The sequence below is a fragment of the Bos grunniens genome, chromosome 3 (assembly GCF_055505025.1).
Source record: "Bos grunniens cultivar Pamir isolate PY7600 chromosome 3, Bosgru_T2T1.0, whole genome shotgun sequence".
NCBI lineage: Eukaryota > Metazoa > Chordata > Mammalia > Artiodactyla > Bovidae > Bos > Bos grunniens.
The window spans coordinates 51,971,599-51,995,996 of NC_141167.1; the positions used below are offsets into that span (position 1 = coordinate 51,971,599).

The following is a 24,398-nucleotide window of genomic DNA, read 5'->3' on the forward strand; positions in this document are numbered from 1 at the left end:
TGACAAGAGCGAGGATTTGACCTTGGGGGTGAGTGGCTGCGATAAAAACAAGGTTCTGTGGTAGAGGTGGTCACAGAACTAAGATGTTAATACCCCAAGATGGCTTAAATCTCAGCAGGAAATAAGCTATCAAAAGTCTTTGAGGGACATGAGGAGGAAAGCAAGCAGATTTTCTAGAGAAGACCTTTGGCTGTGGTTTACTTGCACAAGGAACCAGGAGGAAGCAAATAAGTCAAAATCCTACTGAGTTTTTAAGGTAGTTGTACTGCTAAATTCATGACCTAACCTGAAAAGGCATTTGACTGTTAAAATAATCTTTGACATGATAAACTTGTACAACAGGAAGAGAGTTTCAAAGCCACGTGGCCTTTAAGAGGGCATATTTCCAGTGTTCAGTAGTGGTATGGCCTGAGGTTGACAGACAGGAAATAACCTTCCAGTTTGTTGAGCGAAGGATCACAGGATTATAGATAAGGAACTTCCTTCAGAGAACACAATCCAAAGAGAATAAAAGACTGTTCTTGTGCTATGCAGTAAAGGCCACTGTGCACTTACACCTCCTCCCTTTCTGAATGGGAGTTTGTATTCTAACTTCCCTAGCCCTGTTCCCCATTGTGCATTTAGTGTCAAGACCTGATGGAGAGACTACCCATCATCCATAGATCCTAGACTGTGGGTTGAAGTTCAGTACCACACAGGACTCTGAGTTGTCTCCCTTGGGAAGAAGGGTCCTCTAGAGGACAGATGGATAGACTATAGAAAACGAAAGGAACTGCCCATTGATATCTGTGCCTCTTGTTTCATTTCTTCATGGTACATAAGAGGCTGCTCAGTCCACAATTACATTGCTTTATTTCTTCTTTCCTTCCTGCTTGCATCTCAGGTTGAACATTTAAAACTTATAAGTTTAGGCTATTTGAGTAGAAATACAATGTGTGACCCAACTGAGCCAAGGCTTAGAACAGGGGTGCTTTATTCAGCTTTTTGCCTCCTCCTAGCAACTAGATGCTGCTGCTGCTGCTGAGGCCTTAAGGGATGACAGAGTCACCAGATGAAGGAGCCTGGAAGAGAGCCGCCACTGACTGCAAACACCGCCTTATACTATTATATGGCCAAAAAGAAACTATTGTGTTTAGTCACTGAAAAACTGAAGTTTATTAGTTACAATAGATGGCTTTATTCTTCCTAATGCTAATCTTGAGAAAAATATCTCTACTTCTCTATACTGCAGTTTATTCATTTATAAAAATAGGTGGTTGGACAAGATAATCACTGAGGTTCCTAGTGATACTAAATGATTAATCCCTGTTTTTATTGTATATGAACAAACATGAGATTATACTTCTGTCTTGTCACCGTCCATAAATTCATCATTAATCACACACATCCAGAATTCAAATAGAGTTTCTCAGTTCTGTCATCCAAGAATATTCAAAATTGCTAAACCCAGTGAGGCATATTTTTTGCCTTACCTGTGTGGTAGGGCACTGTAGGTTTACCACCACGGAGGGACTGGTACAGGTGAGCAGGTTAAAGTAAAACAAAATGGACTTGTTCCTAAAAAACAACATAGTAGTTTTTAGTGACTGTGGAAATATTTCATATCATTTCATATCATCGGGTATACTTTAATATAACATGACCTTTAAAAATCTGCTTCATTTCCTCTAGGAAGTTGCAACATATTCCCCAAATTCCCATCAAGTGGCCTAACACTTAAAGTAGCTTTTGGTAATAGTAAAAAGTCAAAATAATCAAATTGTCCATCAACAGGGGATTGGTTCAATAAAGAACTCCACATCTATAAAGTAAAAGATCATACTGCCATTGAAAATAATGTTGAAAAATATTTAATGGATGAATTTAAGAAGCAGGTTACTAAAGAGTATCAAAATATGATTTAATTTTGCAAAAACAGTTATAACACATTATATGCAGAAACAAATGATTATATCTGAATGGTGGCATTATATTTGTTTACATAATTTTGTATTTTATGGGTTTCATGAGATAAACATGTATTATTTCAGTGATCTGAAAAAAGGTAAATTTAGTTATATTTTCTCTCTGTTTAAAATTATGTTCAGGGGCATAGTGGTGGGATAACTTGACATTTATTACTGGGGATCTTCCCTCGTGGCTCAGATGGTAAAGAATCTGCCTGCAATGCTGGAGACCTGGGTTCAATCCCTGGGTCGGGAAGATTCCCCTGGAGAAGGGAATGGCAACCCACTCCAGTAATTCTTGCCTAGAGAATTCCATGGACAGAGGAGCCTGGCAGGCTACAGTCCATGGAGTCACAAAGAGTCAGACACAACTGAATGACAAACACACACACCACACACACACTTCGCTAGCAATAGTGATGACTTTGCCATTTGGCAAGCCACGTTTCTCCTTTAAATCTCAATTTCCTCAGCAGTAAAATGGGGATAATACCAGCCTGACCTGCTGAACAGTGGTGTTGGAGGACATAGGAAAGGGTGGGCTCAAGACAAATGGCTGTCTAACTTTAGTATGCATCAGTGAACCTTGGGGTGTGTGTTGAAAACTGTGATTCCTGACTCCTTCTCAACCCTTCAGAGCCCAGACCCTAGGAATTCACATTTCCCCCTGTGATCCCCAACTGATTCAGATACAGGTGGTCTATAAACAATATCTTGAGAGAACATAGCCATATACATTCAAGAGGAATGTTTCCAGAACCTTGTAAAGTCCCAAGTTAACATGACTACATATACAACATAAAATGTATAATAGGTTGTTGAGTTATATTTTTCCTGCTGACTCACAATCACCAAATAGGATCTGAATCTAGAAACAAAAAAAAAGCTCTCCACAGAAAATGTGGGCTAGATCCTTGCATCACTTCTGCTGCTTCTTGCTCATGTCTTCATAAGCAAAAGATGAGTGAGGGAGGTGATTGGAGACAGTGGAACTGGCAGGATACAGTCATCAGAGTTCAGAGGATTTTTTCTCCCCTCCTCATTGAAAGGGTGGATTATTTCTTCTGGGTTTCAAACCACAAAGGCTCTGAGAGAATCTCTCACAGAGACAGAGGGTATCCCAGTTGGTTCTAGAGGTAAAGAACCCACCTGCCAATGCCAAAGACATAAGAGATTTGTGTTCAATCCTGGGGTTGGGAAGATCTCCTGAAGGAATACATGACCCACTCCAGTATTCTTGCCTGAAGAATCCCATGGACAGAGGAGCCTGGCAAGCTACAGTCCCAGGCTATAGCTGGGACGGTATGGCAGGCTGCCACAAAGTCTCAAAGGGTCAGACGTGACTAAAGCGACTGAGAACACACGGATATGGGAAGGGCGGACCAGCATCTCGGTTTCCAGCTGGATACTGCTTTGTGTGGCAGACTTACTACAGCCCTCTGCCCATTTTAGAGGAGAAATGTGAGACCCAGAAACCACAAGAGAGTGGAAATAAACCAATGGTGCAGATGGAGGACAGCACTGAAGTGGTCTGTCATGGAAGGGTATGGAGCCAAGGAAATGGGCTTGCATCTTCCTGGTGGTACATCACCTGATAAGAGACTGGAGATGAATCACTAGGGATGGAGCTGAAGGGGTTTGGTGGAGAGAAAGCCAAAACTCATTTCTCAGATCAAAAGACTAGTCAGTAAGGACTTCCCCAGAGAATTTCCACTTTCACACCATGAGAGAGCCAGGCTTTGTCAAGGAGAGAGTTTATGGATAGTCAGTTACATCTTAGTTTCAGTAGTAACAACCATGTGGGACTAGGGCACTGGCCAGGAAAGTAACAGACACTCTTTCTCCTTCTCTATGTCACAACACAAAGAGCTAAAACCAGGAGGGAGGGAAGAGAAGGAAAATAACAAAACAGGCCCACTCTTAAGTTCTCTTGCAGAGTTCAAACCTGAGCTGGGGAATTGGAAGAGATGGACTCAAATTTTAAATTGGACTACACTGAACTTTTTAACACGAAGTGTTTAGAAAGCTATGGAAGATACCCAAGATGCCAAAACAAGAAGAAAAGAAATTTGAAAGAACATTATTGAAGGCAATAATAAGGGGGAAATAAACCCACTTCCAGAGAAGGCAATGGCACCCCACTCCAGTACTCTTGCCAGGAAAATCCCATGGATGGAGGAGCCTGGTGGGCTATAGTCCATGGGGTCGCTAAGAGTCAGACACGACTAAGCGACTTCACTTTCACTTTTCACTTTCATGCATTGGAGAAGAAAATGGCAACCCACTCCAGTGTTCTTGCCTGGAGAATTCCCAGGGACGGGGGAGCCTGTTGGGCTGCTGTCTATGGGGTCGCACAGAGTCAGACACGGCTGCCGCGACTTAGTAGCAGCAGCAGCAGCAAACCCACTTCATGTTTGTAATCCCATTGAGTTCTGATGGCTCAAGAATCTGGCTATAAATGCAGGCACAGTATGCACAAGGCTACTTAAAGATTCCACAAGAGTGAATTTGGCTCTTTCACCACACAGGCCGCTATACATTCTACACAGTCTCATGGTGCACGTGACTCAAATTTGTACCTAAGTGAATAAATAAATTATTGCATGTCATGCATGGATCATTGGAGTCCCTTAGGAGTAGTTAAAAGGCTGAATGGTAAGTCAGCAAGTGTCAAGAGTCCACCATAGGTAAAACTGACTTATAAACTGCAAAATGCTGCATAAACTTGTTATTCACCAGATAATGCAATCCTCAAGGGTAAAGTTTGTACCTTATTCATGTTTATATCCATCTACTTTCCCAACACTTAGCCTAGTACTTGGCCCATTCCAGGCACTCATCAGATGTTGCAGAATGAATGAGATCAATTTCAGAATAAGTTTCTCAGTATCTTAGAATCCTCCTTAGTTTTTTAACACATCTGTACTCATTCTGTCAAAGCCTGCCTGATATCCTTTAATGTCAGTGGTCCTCAGATTCCTTATATACAAATCTGCGACCCCATGAACTGTATAGCCTGCCAAGCTCCTCTGTCCATGGGATTTCCCAGGCAAGAATACTGGAGTGGGTAGTCACTTCCTTCTCCAGGGGATCTTTCCAACCCAGGTAGGGAACCTGGGCCTGCTGCATTGCAGGACGATTCTTTACCATCTGAGGCATCAGGGAAGCCAAATGGTAATGATTGGAGAGGAATAATTCTGCAAAAGTGATTAAGGAAGTAACTCATTATTTAACTTGAATTATATTTCCACCATAAATATAAGAAGGGCTTCCCTGGTGGCTCAGAGGTTAAAGCATCTGCCTGCAATGCAAGAGACCTGGGTTCGATCCCTGGGTTGGGAAGATTCCCCTGGAGAGGAAATGGCAACCCACTCCAGTATTCTTGCCTGGAGAATCCCATGGATGGAGGAGCCAGGTGGGCTACAGTCCATGGGGTCACAAAGAGTCGGACACAACTGAGTGACTTCACTTTCACTTTCATATTTCCATCATGAAACAATAAAATAGAACCAACTACAAACTACTAGTTCAAGATGAGGTAAGATGCACTTAAGCCCATCTCTTTTCCTTCCTGAGACACATGAAATAGAAAAATAAAAATACCGAAAGGGATAAACACTGCCGTACCAGCTAAGGATGTGCAGGATGGGATCTGCTCACAATTGCACATGAGAGCAATAATTTCTGGAAGATGAAGAGCATATGAGAGTGTGTTGAGTGATGAATGCACTATAGAAAAGCTACAAAAAGGGTGGGATATATGTCCAACCTAGATAGCATATCAAAAGCAGAGACATTACTTTGCCAACAAACGTCCGTCTAGTCAAGGCTATGGTTTTTCCATTAGTCATGTATGGATGTGAGAGTTGGACTGTGAAGAAGGCTGAGTGCTGAAGAATTGATGCTTTTGAACTGTGGTGTTGAAGACTCTTGAGAGTCCCTTGGACTGCAAGGAGATCCAACCAGTCCATTCTGAAGGAGATCAGCCCTGGGATTTCTTTGGAAGGAATGATGCTAAAGCTGAAACTCCAGTACTTTGGCCACCTCATGCGAAGAGTTGACTTATTGGAAAAGACTCTGATGCTGGGAGGGATTGGGGGCAGGAGGAGAAGGGATGAGATGAGATGGCTGGATGGCCTCACTGACTCAATGGATGTGAGTCTGAGTGAACTCCGGGAGTTGGTGATGGACAGGGAGGCCCGGCGTGCTGCGATTCATGGGGTCGCAAAGAGTTGGACATGACTGAGCGACTGAACTGAACTGTACTGAACTGATGATATGCCTGTTAGAAAGCATGATACATTCTGGACTCAAAAATGAGAAATGTGGCCAAAAGTGAGAAGATTAATTAAAGGTTTATATATAGGTCTACAGTACAAATCAGCACCTCTGTGCTCCCCCCATAGTCCTACACTTAAGACTTCTAGGATCCAGGAAAAACAGGCAAAAACAAAGGCCTCTTTTGTTGAATGATAGCAAGGGCCTTTGTGAAACTGGATACCCCAGTCTACAATCCTTCATATTCTGGCATTTTAAAAGTCCATGTCTGACAGTCAGCTTCCCACCAGTTCATGTGGTAGTGAAATGTAATAGCTAATACAGTGTTCCTATCCCATACTAGGCAGAGGTCTCCTTGGAAAAACTGACCCAGTGACACAGCAGCTGAGCAAATTCACACAAGTGACCCAATTCTTTCTATAGTAAAAATGGATTACCAAGTAGCATCAGGAATTTAAGAGAAATCAGAAAATGAAAGGAAAGACTAAAATAAACAAACAAAAAGCAATGCTGGATAAAATAAAAATAATTCAGAGCATAGAAGGGACCTTTAAAAAACAGTATTTTCAGAGAGATTCAATCAGATTATTCATAAATAAAAATACTATGTTATTATAAACAATTAGAAAACAAGAGGGCTTTAAGAGAATAAAATAATGATTAACAAAATCTAAAAATCAAAGGCAGAACTGGAAAAAACTTGACAAAATCTTCTAGAATACAGAATAAAAAGTCATAAATGGAAAATATAAGGGGGAAAAAAAAGGTATTGAGACTAATCAAAGCGGTCCAAGTTACGAATAATAGAGTTCCAAAAGGACAGCCAATAAAATGGAAAGAATGAAAACAGAAAAGAAATAACAGAAGAAAATTTTTCAGAGGAAAAATTTTTCTAAAGAACTTTTAGAAAAAGTTTTCTAAAGAACTGAAAACTGAAAACTTTTAGAAAAAAATTTTCTAAAGAACTGAGTCACAGTTCTTTAGAATTAAAGGACCCATCAAAGACTAGACAAAAAGTTTTTTTTTAAGTAAGACCTACATTGAATTGTAAGATTTCAGAACACCAAAAATAAATACTTTTAAATGCTTTTCCAAAGGAAAAATCTTTCAAAACAGAAAAAATGATTTCACCACAAGGTTTGTGAATCAGACTAACATTAGACAGAATGGATGCCAAAAACAACAGAATAACATCTTAAAATTTCTGACAGGAATTGTCTTTCAAGATACATCTCTAAAGCTCAACCATCAATCAATTGTAAAGAGGGAGAAGAAAAACATTTCCAAGGATTTATCTTTCTATGCTTTCTTGTCTTATGAAGATAGTCAAGAATGTTCTCCATCAAAACAAGAGTGTCAACAAAGAAAAAAGACAAGCTGGGATACAGAAAAAAGTTCATGGCACAAATTCAGGCTAAAAAAATCCTTCTGTAAATCTAAAGTTAACTGAGCATTCTCTTATTTGCAAAGTGTAGCAGCAGGGTCCAATCTAATGAGGTAGATAAGTCTCAGAATTAAAGCTATGCATTGAGCCTAAAATTTGCCTGGTGCTGAGTAGAACAAAAAGCAGAAACTCTGCAACGTAGGTGTTCAGAGAAGAGGGAGCCCTTAAAAAATAGTGGGGTTGGAAAGGCAGAAAAACTGTTGTCCTGATAGAGACTGTCCAAGAAAACTTGCTGGCAAATAAAACATTATACAAGAATGTCATTGCTCTAAGTCGAAATACACTAAAATGCAGAATGATGCTAAGCTGCAAATAAAGTGTAAAATTTGGCTTTGGTATCAAGGACACAGTAGAAATGAAAATGTAATGGCCAGACAGTGAATAAACATTAAATAGCTATTAAAAAGTACAAGTCTTATTTCGAAAACTTTTAGAGTCAATCTACCAATAGAATATGAATGATTCTGATGAAATTGCAGAATTGAACTTTATTACAAACTCAATCAGGTAAAGGGTAAACAGAAAGAGGAATGTTCACAGCAGCACTATTCACAATAACCATGACATGGAAGCAAACTAAATGTACATCAACAGAGGAATAGATGAAGAAGATGTGGTGTGTGTATACAGTGGAATATTAGCCATAAAAAGAATGAAATAATGCCATTTGTAACTATATAGATAGACCTGGAGATTCTCATATTGAGTAAGTCAGACAGAGAAATACAAATACTATATAATGTATCACTCATATGTGGAATTTTAAGAAAGGGTACAAATGAATTTATCTACAAAACAGAAATAGAGATACAGATGTAGAAAACAAACATGGTTACCAGAAGATGGGAGGGGGAAGAAGGGATAAATTGGGAGATTGGGATTGATATATAAAACTGGTAACTAATAAACACATTATATAGCACAGGGAACTTTACTCAACACTCTGTACTGGTATATATGGGAAAATAATCTAAAAAGAATGGATATATGTGTGTGTATATATATATATATGTATATCAATAACCTCAGATATGCAGATGACGCCACCCTTATGGCAGAAAGTGAAGAGGAACTAAAAAGCCTCTTGATGAAAGTGAAAGTGGAGAGTGAAAAAGTTGGCTTAAAGCTCAACATTCAGAAAACGAAGATCATGGCATCCGGTCCAATCACTTCATGGGAAATAGATGGGGAAACAGTGGAAACAGTGTCAGACTTTATTTTTCTGGGCTCCAAAATCACTGCAGATGGTGACTGCAGCCATGAAATTAAAAGATGCTTACTCCTTGGAAGGAAAGTTATGACCAACCTAGATAGCATATTGCAAAGCAGAGACATTACTTTGCCAACAAAGGTCCATCTAGTCAAGACTATGGTTTTTCCTGTGGTGATGTATGGATGTGAGAGTTGGACTGTGAAGAAGGCTGAGCGCCGAAGAATTGATGCTTTTGAACTGTGGTGTTGGAGAAGACTCTTGAGAGTCCCTTGGACTGCAAGGAGATCCAACCAGTCCATTCTGAAGGAGATCAGCCCTGGGATTTCTTTGGAAGGAATGATGCTAAAGCTGAAACTCCAGTACTTTGGCCACCTCATGCAAAGAGTTGACTCATTGGAAAAGACTCTGATGATGGGAGGGATTGAGGACAAGAGGAGAAGGGGACGACAGAGGATGAGATGGCTGGATGGCATCGCTGACTCGATGGACGTGAGTCTGAGTGAACTCCGGGAGTTGGTGATGGACAGGGAGGCCTGGCCTGCTGCGATTCATGGGGTCGCAAAGAGTCGGACACAACTGAGTGACTGATCTGATCTGATATATATATATATATGTAACTGATTCACTTTCCTGTACACCTGAAATTAATATATCATTGCAAATCAACTATACTCCAAAAAAATTTTTTAAAAAAGAAAGTAGAAATAGGAATGGAAAAGAAAGATGGAGAATGGTAGTGGGGATAATACCCTCTTCTTACATAAAGAGCAGTTAAGACTCTGACAAAAGTTAGTGGAAGAAGCAACAGAGACTCAGAATACTATGTAAAGTCATGAAAGTAACTATAAGAAAATCTAAGGTAATAATTGAACTATCAAACATGGAAGGTGGAAGAAGATCAGGAAAACATAAACTACATGAGTTAAATCTTCCATTTTTCGTAGCAGGCTATCAGTGGATACTATCTAAAATTAATAAAGCATGAAATCAAAGAATATGATTCAAAGTTATGCAAAAAACTTCCAGAAGAACTAAGACCAGTATTTATTTCCCCCCAAGTCATATGTTAAAATCAAGCCCCCAATGTGATGGTTATTAGGAGATGGGGCCTTGGCGGGTGCTTAGGTCAGGGGGGTGTAGCTCTCATAAATGGGATTAGTGCACTTATAAAAGAGGCCCAGAGATCTCTCTAATCCTTTCCTCCATTTGAGGATGCATAATAAAGATGTCAAACCAGGGAATGGACCCTCACCAAGAAACTGACCAAGCTGACACCTGATCACGAACTTCAAATACCCAGAACTGTGAGATGTAAATTTTTGTTGTTTACAAGCTTAGTCTATGGTATTTTGTTGTAGCAGCCTAAAGTGTCTAAAGCAACCAGAAAGAGGAGAAATTATCTTGTGGAATGAAACTGTGGGTAAGGAGTCTTAAGACAGGAGACCATTGCTTTTATTGCCTTTATTATAAGCTCTTCATTATTGTTGGTTTACTTTCACAGGCATATTTTATTTTGATACAGATTTTAAAAACTAAACCGAGTGGCAAATCTGGGCTTGTAGAATGTTCAAAAAAATTTGTGAGATCTCTTTGCCATTTTGTAAGAGTTTTTTCAGTGAATTGCAGATAAAGGTACTCTTTCACTTAGATGTCAAATTAATGCAAAATTTAAATGGAAGTTTTGTTCTCTTAATCTTTCCTGTTTCCCATTCTGAAGTTCATACTACGTGGATGGGTATTTCAGTCTGTCTAATTTGGCAATTGGGCTGTATCAGTGTTCAAAGTGTTTTTAACCCACATTTTATAAGCTGAAGTTTTTGTAGTAGCCAGAAGGTGGCAACAAAACCAATCGAGTTCTTGCAATTTAGTAGAAATTCCAAAGAAAAGAATCATACCCAAGTATCATGAATAACTTCCCTGCAACCCAAAAGGCAGAGAAAGTCACACACATCAAAAAAGCACCCCATTTCACTTAGAGTTTATCTCTTTTGGCATTTTAGAAAACTCCCAGTTTTTCCCTTGGAATCCTTTTGTTTAGGCATGGATAAACGAAGCATAGAACCAACAGATTCTAGCCCAAACTCTGTTGCACATCTCTAAGCATAGAATTTTAAGCTCAGTTATTTCATTAATCATGAAATTACTGAGCACAAATGTTCTGTTACAGTCTAACAAGTATGTCCTGGACCCAACTGTTCCGAGTGTCTAAACTGCTTACACATCCTAACAAAGATCCATTTCATCTGCAAATGAACATACATACACACACATTTACTTGTAATAACGGTACTTTTTCTCTGCTTGGTCTATTTATTTTTTAGTGGGGGAGGGAAAAGAAGAGGAGGTTAAAACAATGTTTTTTGTCTGCTTCAAGCACTTTCCCAAAGAATGATGTTTCATTCATTATACATCATTATGGAAGGACAGTATTCTCCTGGCTTTCATGATGGTCTGAATTCATGGTAATATGTGTTTTTTCTGAAATCAGGTGTATTTATTTGGACAATGTTGGTTGTCCTGTGTGTTCCTGTTCTCATATGTAAGCACTTTTGCTTCAAAAACAAATAAAAAATAATAAATACAACTTTTGTTTAATTTGGCTCTGGGCTAATTACTTAAGGAGCTATTTAGCAATAATGGTCTCAGATATTTAAATTCCCTATGATGCTGAAATTAATTAAGGGACTGCTGACCCAAAGAATTTTCCACAGTTTATTGTGATCCACACAGTCAAAGGCTTTGGCACAGTCAATAAAGCAGAAATAGATGTTTTTCTGGAACTCTCTTGCTTTTTCGATGACCCAGAGGATGTTGGCAATTTGATCTCTGGTTCCTTTGCCTTTTCTAAAACCAGCTTGAACATCTGGAAGTACACGGCTGATGTATTGCTGAAACCTGGCTTGGAGAATTTTGAGCATTACTTTACTAGTGTGTGAGATGAGTGCAATTGTGTGGTAGTTTAAGCATTCTTGGCATTGCCTTTCTTTGGGATTGGAATGAAAACTGATCTTTTCCAGTTCTGTGGCCACTGCTGAGTTTTCCAAATTTGCTGTGGAAAATTCTGAAAGAGATGGGAATACCAGACCACTTGAACTGCCTCTTGAGAAACCTATATGCAGGTCAGGAAGCAACAGTTTGAACTGGACATTGAACAACAAACTGGTTCCAAATAGGAAAAGGAGTACATCAAGGCTGTGTGGGTCACTAAGAGTTGTACACGACTGAGCAACTTCCCTTTCAATTTTCACTTTCATCCATTGGAGAAGGAAATGGCAACCCACTCCAGTGTTCTTGCCTGGAGAATCCCAGGGACAGGGGAGCCTGTTGGGCTACCGTCTATGGGGTCACACAGAGTTGGACATGACTGAAGTGACTTAGCAGCAGCAGCAGAGTACATCATGAGAAACGCTGGGCTAGAAGAAGCACAAGCTGGAATCAAGATTGCTAGGAGAAATATCAATAACCTCAGATATGCAGATGTCACCACTCTTATGGCAGAAGGTGAAGTGGAACTAAAAAGCCTCTTGATGAAAGTAAAAGAGGAGAGTGAAAAAGTTGGCTTAAAGCTCAACATTCAGAAAACTAAGACCATGGCATCTGGTCCCATCACTTCATGGGAAGTAGATGGGGAAACAGTGGAAACAGTGGCAGACTTTATTTTTGGGGGCACCAAAATCACTGCAGATGGTGACTGCAGCCATGAAATTAAAAGACGCTTACTCCTTGGAAGGAAAGTTATGACCAACCTAGATAGCATATTCAAAAGCAGAGACATTACTTTGCCAACAAAGGTCCGTCTAGTCAAGGCTATGGTTTTTCCTGTGGTCATGTATGGATGTGAGAGTTGGACTGTGAAGAAAGCTGAGTGCCGAAGAGTTGATGCTTTTGAAGTGTGGTGTTGGAGAAGACTCTTGAGAATCCCTTGGACTGCAGGGAGATCCAACCAGTCCATTCTAAAGGAGATCAGTTGTGGGTGTTCACTGGAAGGAATGATGCTAAAGCTGAAACTCCAGTACTTTGGCCACCTCATGCAAAGAGTTGACTCATTGGAAAAGACTCTGATGCTAGGAGGGATGGGGGCAGGAAGAGAAGGGGACGACAGAGGATGAGATGGCTGGATGGCATCACTGACTCAATGGACGTGAGTTTGAGTGAGCTCTGGGAGTTGGTGATGGACAGGGAGGCCTGGCATGCTGCAATTCACGGGGTCGCAATGAGTTGGACATGACTGAGCAACTGAACTGAACTAAACTGACCCAAAGAAAGGCAATGCCAAAGAATGCTCGAACTACTGCACAATTGAACTCATCTCACACGCTAGTAAAGTAATGCCCGAAATTCTCCAAGCCAGGCTTCAGCAATACGTGAACCATGAACTTCCAGATGTTCAAGCTGGTTTTAGAAAAGGCAAAGGAACCGGAGACCAAATTGCCAGCATCTGTTGGATTATTGAAAAAGCATGAGAGTTCCAGAAAAACCTCTATTTCTGCTTTATTGACTAGGCCAAAGCCTTTGACTGTGTGGTCACAATAAACTGTGGAAAATTCTTCAAGAGATGGGAATGCCAGACTATCTGACCTGTGTGCAGGTCAGGAAGCAACAGTTAGAACTGGACATGGAACAGACTGGTTCCAAATAGGAAAAGGAGTACATCAAGGTTGTATATTGCCACCCTGTTTATTTTACTTATATGCAGAGTATATCATGAGAAACGCTCTGCTGGAAGAAGCACAAGCTGGAATCAAGATTGCCAGGAGAAATATCAATAACCTCAGATATGCAGATGACACCACCCTTATGGCAGAAAATGAAGAACTAAAGAGCCTCTTGATGAACGTGAAAGTAGAGAGTGAAAAAGTTGGCTTAAAGCTCAACATTCAGAAAACTAAGATCATGGCATCTGGTCCCATCACTTCATGGGAAATAGATGGGGAAACAGTGGAAACAGTGGCAGACTTTATTTTTGGGGGCTCCAAAATTACTGCAGGTGGTGACTGCAGCCATGAAATTAAAAGACGCTTACTCTTTGGAAGGAAAGTTATGACAGCATATTAAAAAGCAGAGACATTACTTTGTCAACAAAGGTCTGTCTAGTCAAGACTATGGTTTTTCCAGTGGTCATGTATGGATGTGAGAGTTGGACTATAAAGAAAGCTGAGCGCCAAAGAATAAATCCTTCTGAACTGTGGTGTTGGAGAAGACTCTTGAGAGTCCCTTGGACTGCAAGGAGATCCAACCAGTCCATCTTAAAGGAGATGAGTCCTGGGTGTTCATTGGAAGGACTGATGTTGAAGCTGAAACTCCAATACTTTGGCCACCTGATACAAAGAACTGACTCATTTGAAAAGACCCTGATGCTGGGAAAGACTGAGGGCAGGAAGAGAAGGGGATGACAGAGGATGAGATGGTTGGATGGCATCACCGACTAAATGGGCATGAGTTTGGGTGAACTCCAGGAGCTGGTGATGGACACAGAGGCCTGGCATGCTGTGGTTCATGGGGTCTCATGGAGTCAGACATGACTGAACAACTGAACTGAACTGATCCTAAGAACTATGCAATCAACAGGGAATGAGGGAAGAATTGCAAATCTGAATGTCAAGTTAAACATGGAACATGGATTAAATATGGAACATGGAAAACCGATTTCACTGCAACTCTATCAATGTGCAACCTAAGCAGCACAGAATTGGGGGTTAGAACACGCTCCTTTTGCCCCTTAGTAGTCAGTTGACCCTGAATGCATATTTTAACCTATCTGAATTTTCTTCCAAATTTTGAAAATCAGAGTAAAATAATGACACCTACTAAGCAGTGCTGATAGGTGGATCTGATAAGAACTTTACACTGATCTCCATCTTGGGAGCAAATCAGTGTCCTATCTGTGCTCCCCCTTTATTCTGATTCATTTCACAATGAATACACCAGGCACGGACTACAATGAAGTGCTGAGGATACAACAGCAAAACAAAAAAGAATGTCCCTGATGTCAAACAACTTTGACTCTAGAAGAGGAAGATAAACAAGTGAAATCAATGCTCAGGATAAATTCATGTAGTGGTAAGTACCCAAGGCATTAAATTAGGGTCTTGTGCCAGAAAGTAACTAGAGAAAGTGGGGGTAAATGTAATGTTTCAGATGGAATTGTAGGCATTATACTTTATTCTTTAGCCAGCACACTGTACCATACTAGATAGAAGCCCATGGATTTCTTTTTTTTTTTTTTTCGTCTAGATCCTACTTTAATTTTTTCCAGTTTTATTGAGATATGCTTGACATGTAACACTGTTTTAGTTTAAGGTATATAGGATAATGATTTAATACATGTATATATTGAAAAATAAGTACCACAATAAGTGTAGTTTACATTTGTGACTTCACCATACTGTACACTGTGTGCTTGCTTGTAGTGTCCAACTCTTTGCAACCCCATGGACTGCAGCCCACTAGGCTCCTCTGCTATGGAATTCTCCAGTCAAGAACACCGGAGTGGGTTGCCATTTCCTGCTCCAGGGGACCTTCCCAACCTAGGGTTGAAGCTGTGCCTCTTGCACCTGCTGCATTGGCGGGCGGATTCTTTACTGCTGCAGCCCCTGGGAAGTCCATGTTGTGCACTGTTGTTGCTCAGTCACTAAATCATGTCCGGCTCTTTGCAGCCTCACAGACTGCAACATACCATGCTCTTCTGTCCTCCACTATCTCCCGGAATTTGCTCAAATTCATGTCCACTGAATTGATGATGCTAACCATCTCATCCTCTGCTGTACATTACATCCCTAGAAACTTATAACTGGAAATTTGCACCCTTTGACCACCTAAGCCCCTTTCCCACACCCAGACCTCCTACTTCTGGCAACTGTCAATCTTTTTTGTTTTTATGACTTCATTTTTTCTTGACAACACATAGCATAATGCACTTAAGGTCCATCTATCTTGTCACAAATGGCAAGATTTCCTTCTTCTTATGACTGATTTTTTAAAAATTAAATTTGTTTATTTACATAAAATCACATTTTCTTTATCTGTATACCAATCCAATGACACTTAGGTTGTTTCTAAGACTTGGCTATTGTAAGCAGTGCTGATTATAATAGTGCTTCAGTGAACAAGGGGGTGCACATATCTGTTCAAGATAATGATTTAATTTCTTTTAGATGGGTACCAAGTGGAATTATTGGACCATGTGGTACTTCTATTTTTAATTTTTGCAGCTCTTCATACTGTTTCCTATACTGGCTGCAATAATTTACATTCCCACCAAAAATCCACAAGGGTTCTCTTTTCTCCGCATACTTACCAGCACTTGTTTTCTCTTGTCTTTTTGATGATAGCCATTTTAATCAGATGATAACTCATGGTTTGATACGCTGATGATTAGTGATGTTGGGCACATTTTCATATAGCTGTTGGCCATCTGTATGTCTCCTTTGGAAAAATGTCTATTTAGATCCTATGCTAAATTTTTAATCATTTGTTTCACTGTGGTTGTTGGTTTTTTTTTTTTTTTTTTTTTGCTATTGAATTACATGGATTCTTTATAAATTTTGGTCACTAAACCGTCATCAGATGTATGATTCACAAATAATGGGTTGTCTAAAACGTCCAGGATTTTCTGTAATATCTTATGGAAAAACCCAAATAAGTTTTTTGGCCAATCCAACATTTTATCCCATTTCATAGCCTGCTTTTTCATTTTGTTGATGATTTCCTTTGCTGTGTGGAAGCCTTAGAGTTTAACAGACATTTAGCTGTTTCCATTTTGTTATTACTATTTCATAGTACCTCAACATTAGGAAAGTTTATATAAATTTCCATTAGGTAACTTTCTAGGAGAAAAAGTGCTGAATCAAAAATAATATACAAATTGATAAACAATTGATAAACTGTGATAAATCTTACCATATTTTGCCAAAACCAGTAGAAAATTTGAATTCTTCCCCATGCTTTGGTTAACCCTGGAAATTTTAATCTTTTTAATTTGACAGCTTCATCCTGGAGTCAAGTGGGGCTTAGGAAGCATTACTACAAAGTTAGTGGAGGTGATGGAATTCCAGCTGAGCTATTTCAAATCCTAAAAGATGCTGCTGCTAACGTGCTGCACTCAACATGTCAGCAGATTTGGAAAACTCAGCAGTGGCCACCGGTATGGAAAAGGTCAGTTTTCATTTCAATCCCAAAGAAGAGCAATGACATAGAATGTTCGAACCACATACAATTACATTCATTTCACGTGCTACCAAGGTTATGCTCAAAATCCTTCAAGCTAGCCTTCAGCAGTACATGAACCAAGAACATTGAGATGTACATTCTGGGTTTCAAATAGGCAGGGGAACCAGAGATCAAAATGCCAACATTTGTTGGGTCATGGAGAAAGCAAGGGAATTCCAGAAAAACATCTACTTCTGCTTCATTGACTATGCAAAAGCCTTTGACTCTGGATCACAACAAACTGTGGCAAATTATTAGAGATCAGATCACTTCACCTGTCTCTGGAGAAACCTGTATGTGGGCCAAGAAGCAACATGGAACCAGACATGGAAGAACAGACTGCTTCAAAATTGGGAAAGGAGTATGACAAGGCTGTATATTGTCACCCTGCTTGTTTAACTTCTATGCAAAGTACATCATTTGAAATGCCAGGCTGGATGAATCACAAGCTAGAATAAAGATTGCCAGGAATTATCAACAACCTCAGATATGCAGATGATGTCACTCTAATGGCAGAAAGTGAAGAGGAACTAAAGAGATTCTTGATGAGAGTGAAAGAGGACAGTAAAAAAAGCTGTCTTAAAACTCAACATTCAAAAAGTAATATCATGGCATCTGGTCCTATCACTTCATGGCAATAGAAGGGAAAATAGTGGAAGCAATTAGAGATTTTATTTTCTTGGGTTCCAAAATCACTGTGGATGGTGACTGCAGCCATGAAATTAAAAGACACTTGCTCCTTGGAAGGAAAGCTATGACAAACCTACACAGTGTATTAAAAAGCAGAGATATCACTTTGCCAACAAAAGTCCATATAGTCAAAGTTATGGTTTTTCCAGTAGTCATGTACGGATATGAGAGCTGGACCATAAAGGTTGAACACTGATGCTTTTGAATTGTGGTGCTGGAGAAGAATCTTGAGAGTTCCTTGAACTCCAAGGAGATCAAACCAGTCAATCCTAGAGGAAATCAACCCTGAATATTTACTGGAAGGACTGATGCTGAAGTTGAAGCTCCAGTACTTTGACCACTTGATGCGAAGACCTGATTCATTGGAAAGACCCTGATGCTGGGAAATATTGAAGGCAAAAGGAGTAAAGGGTGGAACAGGATGAGATGTTTAAATAACATTACCTACTCAATGGACATGAATTTGAGCAAACTCTGTGAGATAGTGGAGGACAGAGGAGCCTGGTGTGCTGCAGTTCATGGGGTCACAACGTGTTGAACACAACTTAGTGACTGAACAACAACAATATCAATTAATTTGCATTTCTTTACAAACTGGGATTGAACAGCACTTTCTATTATTATTGGTTATTATATCATGTTATTTTGTTTTTAATACTTTTTCCAACTTCTATATTGAGTTACCCTCTTTTCCTTTTCTGATTTTGTAAAAAGTAGTTCATAAAATAAAGCTTTTGACCCATTGTCAGATACATATGTATGTTGAAAAACATTTTTTCCTGAATTTCTGCTTACCTTTTAATTTTGTATACCACTTTGTAGGTGAAAGTGGGTTTACATTGTGTCATAATATACTTGAACATTTTTGTTATGTTTTCTGGCTTTGGTGTCAAGTTTAGAAAAAGTTGTTTTCCCCATTATTCTATAAACCCACTCCTGCATTTTCTTCTGTTACTTTTTTTGGTTGTATATTTTGTATTTAAATTTCCAAGTTGCAGTATTCATTTTGGCATAAGTTATGCAATAAATATCCAGTTTTATTTTATATTTATGAATAGCATTTCAGTTGACTCAGTACCACTTATTTAATAATCCATTGTTTGGTACTAACTCGAAATCCCATCTTATCACATTCAAAATATATATTTGTAAAAATATTTATTTCTTCCTGCCTAGTTTTATGATAATTCCATACTGTTTTAATGATTGAAATGTGATATTTTCAGAAATATTTTCATTAACTACTAAAAACTCTCATAAACATTTGAAATAACCTGTTAACTTTTCAAATTAATACACATTTAAGAATTAAAACATTGGGAGGCTTAAAATATGTATACTGAAAAGCATAGATGGTTCAGAAACATACATATCAATTTACCAAATGATAATAGTGTTATCAGAAGTCAGGACAAACAGCATAGTTTTCAACAAATTATTCTAAGATCATTGGCTTTATAACTGGAAAAAAAAGGAAGTTTGATTCCTACTTCATTCCATATACAAAAACAAACTGCAAGTATATTAGCAATTTATAAATTCTCATAAACATAGACATCCTGGATAAATATAATTAAATGTTATCTTTAGGAGGAAGGCAATCATCATGAAACAAAATCCATAAACTATGAAGAAAATTAACATAGTTCAGTTCAGTTCACTCAGTCGTGTCCGACTCTTTGCAACCCCATGGACTGCAGCATGCCAGGCCTCTCATCCATCAACAACTCCCAGAGTCCACTCAAACTTATGCCCATTGAATCAGTGATGCCATCCAACCATCTCATCCTCTGTCATCCCCTTCTCCTCCTGCCCTCAATCTTTCCCAGCATCAGGGTCTTTGCAAACGAGTCAGCTCTTTGCATTAGGTGGCCAAAGTACTGGAGTTTCAGCTTCAACATCAGTCCTTCCAATGAATATCCAGGACTGATCTCCTTTAGAATGGACTGGTTGGATCTCCCTGCAGTCCAAGGGACTCTCAAGAGTCTTCTCCAACACCACAGTTCAAAAGCATCAATTCTTCGGTGTTCAGCTTTCTTTATAGCCCAACTCTCACTCCATACATGACTACTGGAAAAACCATAGCCTTGACTAGACAGACCTTTGTTGGCAATGTCTCTGCTTTTTAATGTGTTGTCTAGGTTGTTCATAACTTTTCTTCCAAGGAGCCAGGATCTTTTAATTTCATGGCTGCAGTCACCATCTGTAGTGATTTTAGAGCCCCAAAATAAAGTATGTCACTGTTTTCATTGTTTCCCCATCTATTTGCCATGAAGTGATGGGACCAGATGCCATGATCTTAGTTTTCTGAATGTTGAGCTTTAAGCCAACTTTTTCACTCTGCTCTTTCACTTTCAAGAGGCTCTTTAGTTCTTCTTCACTTTCTGCCATAAGGGTGGTGTCATCTGCATATCTGAGGTTATTGATATTTCTCCCGGCAATCTTGATTTCAGCTTGTGCTTCATCCAGCCCAGTGTTTCTCATGATGTACTCTGCATAGAAGTTAAATAAGCAGGGTAACAACATACAGCCTTGACATACTCCTTTCCAATTTGGAACCAGTCTGTTGTTCCATGTCCAGTTCTAAGTGTTGCTTCCTGATCTGCATATAGGTTTCTCAAGAGGAAGGTCAGAGAGTCTGATATTCCCATCTCTTTCAGAATTTTCCACAGTTTGTTGTGATCCACACAGTCAAAGGCTTTGGCACAGTCAATAAAGCAGAAGTACATTTTTCTGGAACTCTTTTGCTTTTTCAATAATCCGACGGATGTTGGAAATTTGATCTCTTGTTCCTCTGCCTTTTCTAAATCCAGCTTGAACATCTGGAAGTTCATGGTTCATGTACTGTTGAAGCCTGGTTGTCTTGGAGAATTTTGAGCATTACTTTACTAGCATGTGAGATGAGTGCAATTGTGTGGTAGTTTGAACATTCTTTGGCATTGCCTTTCTTTGGGATTGAAATGAAAACTGACCTTTTCGAGTCTTGTGGCCACTGCTGAGTTTTCCTGATTTACTGGCATATTGAGTGCAGCACTTTCACAGGATTTGACATCTTCCAGGATTTGACATAGCTCAAATGGAATTTCATCATCTTTCAGAATTTGAAATAGCTCAACTGGAATCTCATCACCTCCACTAGCTTTGTTTTAGTGATGCTTCCTAAGGCCCACTTGACTTCACATTCCAGGATGTCTGGCTCTAGGTGAGTGATCACACTGTCATGATTATCTGGATCATGAAAATCTTTTTTGTACAGTTCTTCTGTGTATTCTTGCCACCTCTTCTTAATATCTTCTGCTTCTGTTAGGTCCATATCATTTCTGTCCTTTATTGTACCCATCTTTGCATGAAATGTTCCCTTGGTATCTCTAAGTTTCTTGAAGAGATTCTAGTCTTTCCCATTCTATTGTTTTCCTCTATTTCTTTGCATTGATCACTGAGGAAGGCTTTCTTATCTCTCCTTGCTATTCTTTCGAACTCTGCATTCAAGTGGATATATCTTTCCTTTTCTCCTTTGCCTTTCACTTCTCTTGTTTTCTCAGGTATTTGTAAGGCCTTGTCAGACAACCATTTTGCCTTTTTACATTTCTTTTTCTTGAGGATGGTTTTGATCACTGCCTCTTGTACAATGTTCATATGTACCTCCGTCCATAGTTCTTCAGGCACTCTATCAGATCTAATCCCTTGAATCTATTTGTCACTTTCACTGTATAATTATAAGGGATTTGATTTAAATCATACCTGAATGGTCTAGTGGTTTTCCCTACTTTCTTCAATTTAATCCTAAATTTGGCAATAAGGAGAAAATCTAGAAACTATGAAGAAAATTAACAAAATCAATTCTTAAAATTATAAATACAGATTTTTAATGGCTCCATTATATTTTATTAAATACAATGGCCACAATTTATTACCATCCACATATTACTAGATATCTGTAGAGTTTCCAATATATTATTATTACAAATAATACTTTAAAGAACATATCAGTGTTACTCTAGGATTGTCTCTGAATGATCTTTAATATACTGAAATTTATGGTATCCCACTTTTGTTGAAAATAAGTGGGTCATTGGCTTAAGTCCAGGAAACACTGTTACAGAAGCCCTTTTAAAGATAGCCTATTTTAAAGAACTAGTGATTTAGAGATCTGTGTGATCTTTTTACCACCTGGTGCTTTCTTTGTCCTTCATAGTGTGAAGGTTTTGTTGGCAATGTCTAGGATTTTTTGAGTTACTGAGGCTAAGAATTACCACCCTGTCTGAGAATTTAGTTGTCTCTAATAGGCAATGAGGACCTTTGTAGACATCAACTTACATATTGTAAACTCAACCTGACATGATTAATCATGTCACTCAACCTCACCCAAATTTCTGGTTTCTCTTAATTGCCCATAATAATTCTACCCTGTATTTTGTTAACACTTTCCTAACCTTATTTTTTTAGTCTGTTTTATATCTTGGAATATAAGCTCTACAGTTATAATTGGGTGACATGGGAACACAAGAGAAATATTCTGAGCCTTGTTTTTGCTGTTTCTGGTGGTAGAGAGAGCAGTTGTTTCTTTGTTTTTTTTTTTTTTTACCCTTTCATTACCAACTTTTATAGAAACTGAATTGGTTATGAAGAACCAGGAGATCGAATAAAAACTCAGGTATTACTAGAAAAGAAAAGGACCAATGAGAAAGGAGAATTTTTTTTTCTAAAAATGTGGGTTTCTGTTTTGTTTTTTATAAAGAAGAAATAGAAAACTTACTTTCAGAACTGCAGATGGTGACTGCAGCCATGAAATTAAAAGATGCTTACTTGGAAGGAAAGTTATGACCAACCTTGATAGCATATTGAAAAGCAGAGACATTACTTTGCCAACAAAGGTCTGTCTAGTCAAGGCTATGGTTTTTCCAATGGTCATGTATGGATGTGAGAGTTGGACTGTGAAGAAAGCTGAGCACCAAAGAATTGATGCTTTTGAACGGTGGTTTTGGAGAAGACTCTTGAGAGTCCCTTGGACTGCAAGGAGATCCAACCAGACCATTCTGAAGGAGATCAGCCCTGGGATTTCTTTGGAAGGAATGATGCTAAAGCTGAAACTCCAGTACTTTGGCCACCTCATGCGAAGAGTTGATTCATTGGAAAAGACCCTGATGCTGGGAGGGATTCGGGGCAGGAGGAGAAGAGGATGACAGAGGATGAGATGGCTGGATGGCCTCACTGACTCGATGAACGTGAGTCTGAGTGAACTCCGTTGGTGATAGACAGGGAGGCCTGGCGTGCTGTGATTCATGGGGTTGCAGTGTCGGACATGACTGAGCGACTGAACTGACTGACTTTCAGAAATGAAAACTTTTGTTATGATTAACATTAGAAAGGAATTTTATGGAAGATTCTTTCTTGTTTGTTTCAGCTTCAGGGTCATTGTCAGCAGCAGGCTAGTTATCTTGAAAAGTCCACCTGCCACTCATTGAAGACATTCAAGGTGTGCCCCTCACTTTGAAAGGTGGAATGGTTTATCCGTAGACACTGTGACAAAAACAATTCTAAGTACTGTGCCATCTAGCTTTTTAGCAGCTACTCAGATCTCAGCCTTCCAATAGCTCATTTCATACAGCATTTTAAAATATGACTTCTCATAAAGCTCACTGGTCCAATTTATCCATCACAATTATATTTTTTACTAACCAGGTCTTCATGTATTTTAATAAAATTCTGCAGAACGATGACATCTTGTCTAAATCAAATAATATGAAATATCCCACCTATTTATAAACTGTCTCTGGGTAAAAGAAGACGGAAGCCCTATTTTATGAATTTCAGTCCTCTTATGAAGTCTTAAGTAGGACTAATGCAAAAATGACTTCCACATTCCAGCTTAGACAATAAAATCAGCAAGGTGGCCATACTCACTCATTGGGGGTGCCCTTCTGGCCACAAAAGTAGCCCTGGCTGTCTGTAGGATAGGCCACTCTTCTGGGGTCACCATTGACCCAGGCTGTAGGAACAAGAAAAGACAAAACAATCAGCAACAGCTGGCTAAAGGCAGTCTGATTTGAGAAATTAGAATGCACCACTGCAACACACTAACCTCTCCCCTCAGTCACAAAAGATTATTGATTTTCTTCAAAGAGTAATTTCTTAATGAAAAGCAAAATAAAATACGGATGAATCAGTCAGAAAGCACATTTATTATTCTCTCAGGATTCATCTGGGTTGTAGCCAAAGCATGAGGTAACACACTTAGAAAATGACATTTATTAAAATGTGAATTAGAGGGCACACTACAAATGCTTGGCTGGCAAGAAGTCACTTTTGCTAGGACTCAAAATGAAATGATTTCATATCAGAGCTAATAAATCTACAGTAAATATTATGATGTAATTCTTTTAGGTTATACATAAGTGAAGCCCATTTCAAAATTTCCAGAAATGAAACTATAATGCCCAGTTCAAATTGGCTAGTTCTTTATGATCTGTTATGACACTATAAAGGCAAACAGTAGCAACTTTTGAAGTAACACACAATAAAAATTCAGTATACATTTTGTCTAATAATCTCAAACTGCCTATAAATATCCAGTGTTTTCAAACTTCATGAAATTGAAGACTTGATTCTGTTTTCTTTG

At 39.0% G+C, this 24,398-nt stretch overlaps 1 protein-coding gene across 13 annotated transcripts in view; it reads right to left on the bottom strand.

The window, feature by feature from the left end:
- The window catches only part of SLC44A5 (solute carrier family 44 member 5), a 425,241-nt gene that overhangs the window by 55,342 nt on the left and 345,501 nt on the right, over positions 1-24,398 (bottom strand). For 11 of the 13 annotated variants that reach the window (XM_086390620.1, XM_086390622.1, XM_086390625.1 and 8 more), the window contains 2 exons: positions 23,684-23,768; positions 1,473-1,557 (listed from right to left, as the gene is read on the bottom strand). In XM_086390620.1, the coding sequence (XP_086246746.1) occupies positions 1,473-1,557; positions 23,684-23,768 (170 nt within the window). The remainder of the gene's footprint in view (positions 1-1,472; positions 1,558-23,683; positions 23,769-24,398) is intronic. The other 2 variants (XM_086390632.1, XM_086390633.1) reach the window with 1 other exon arrangement.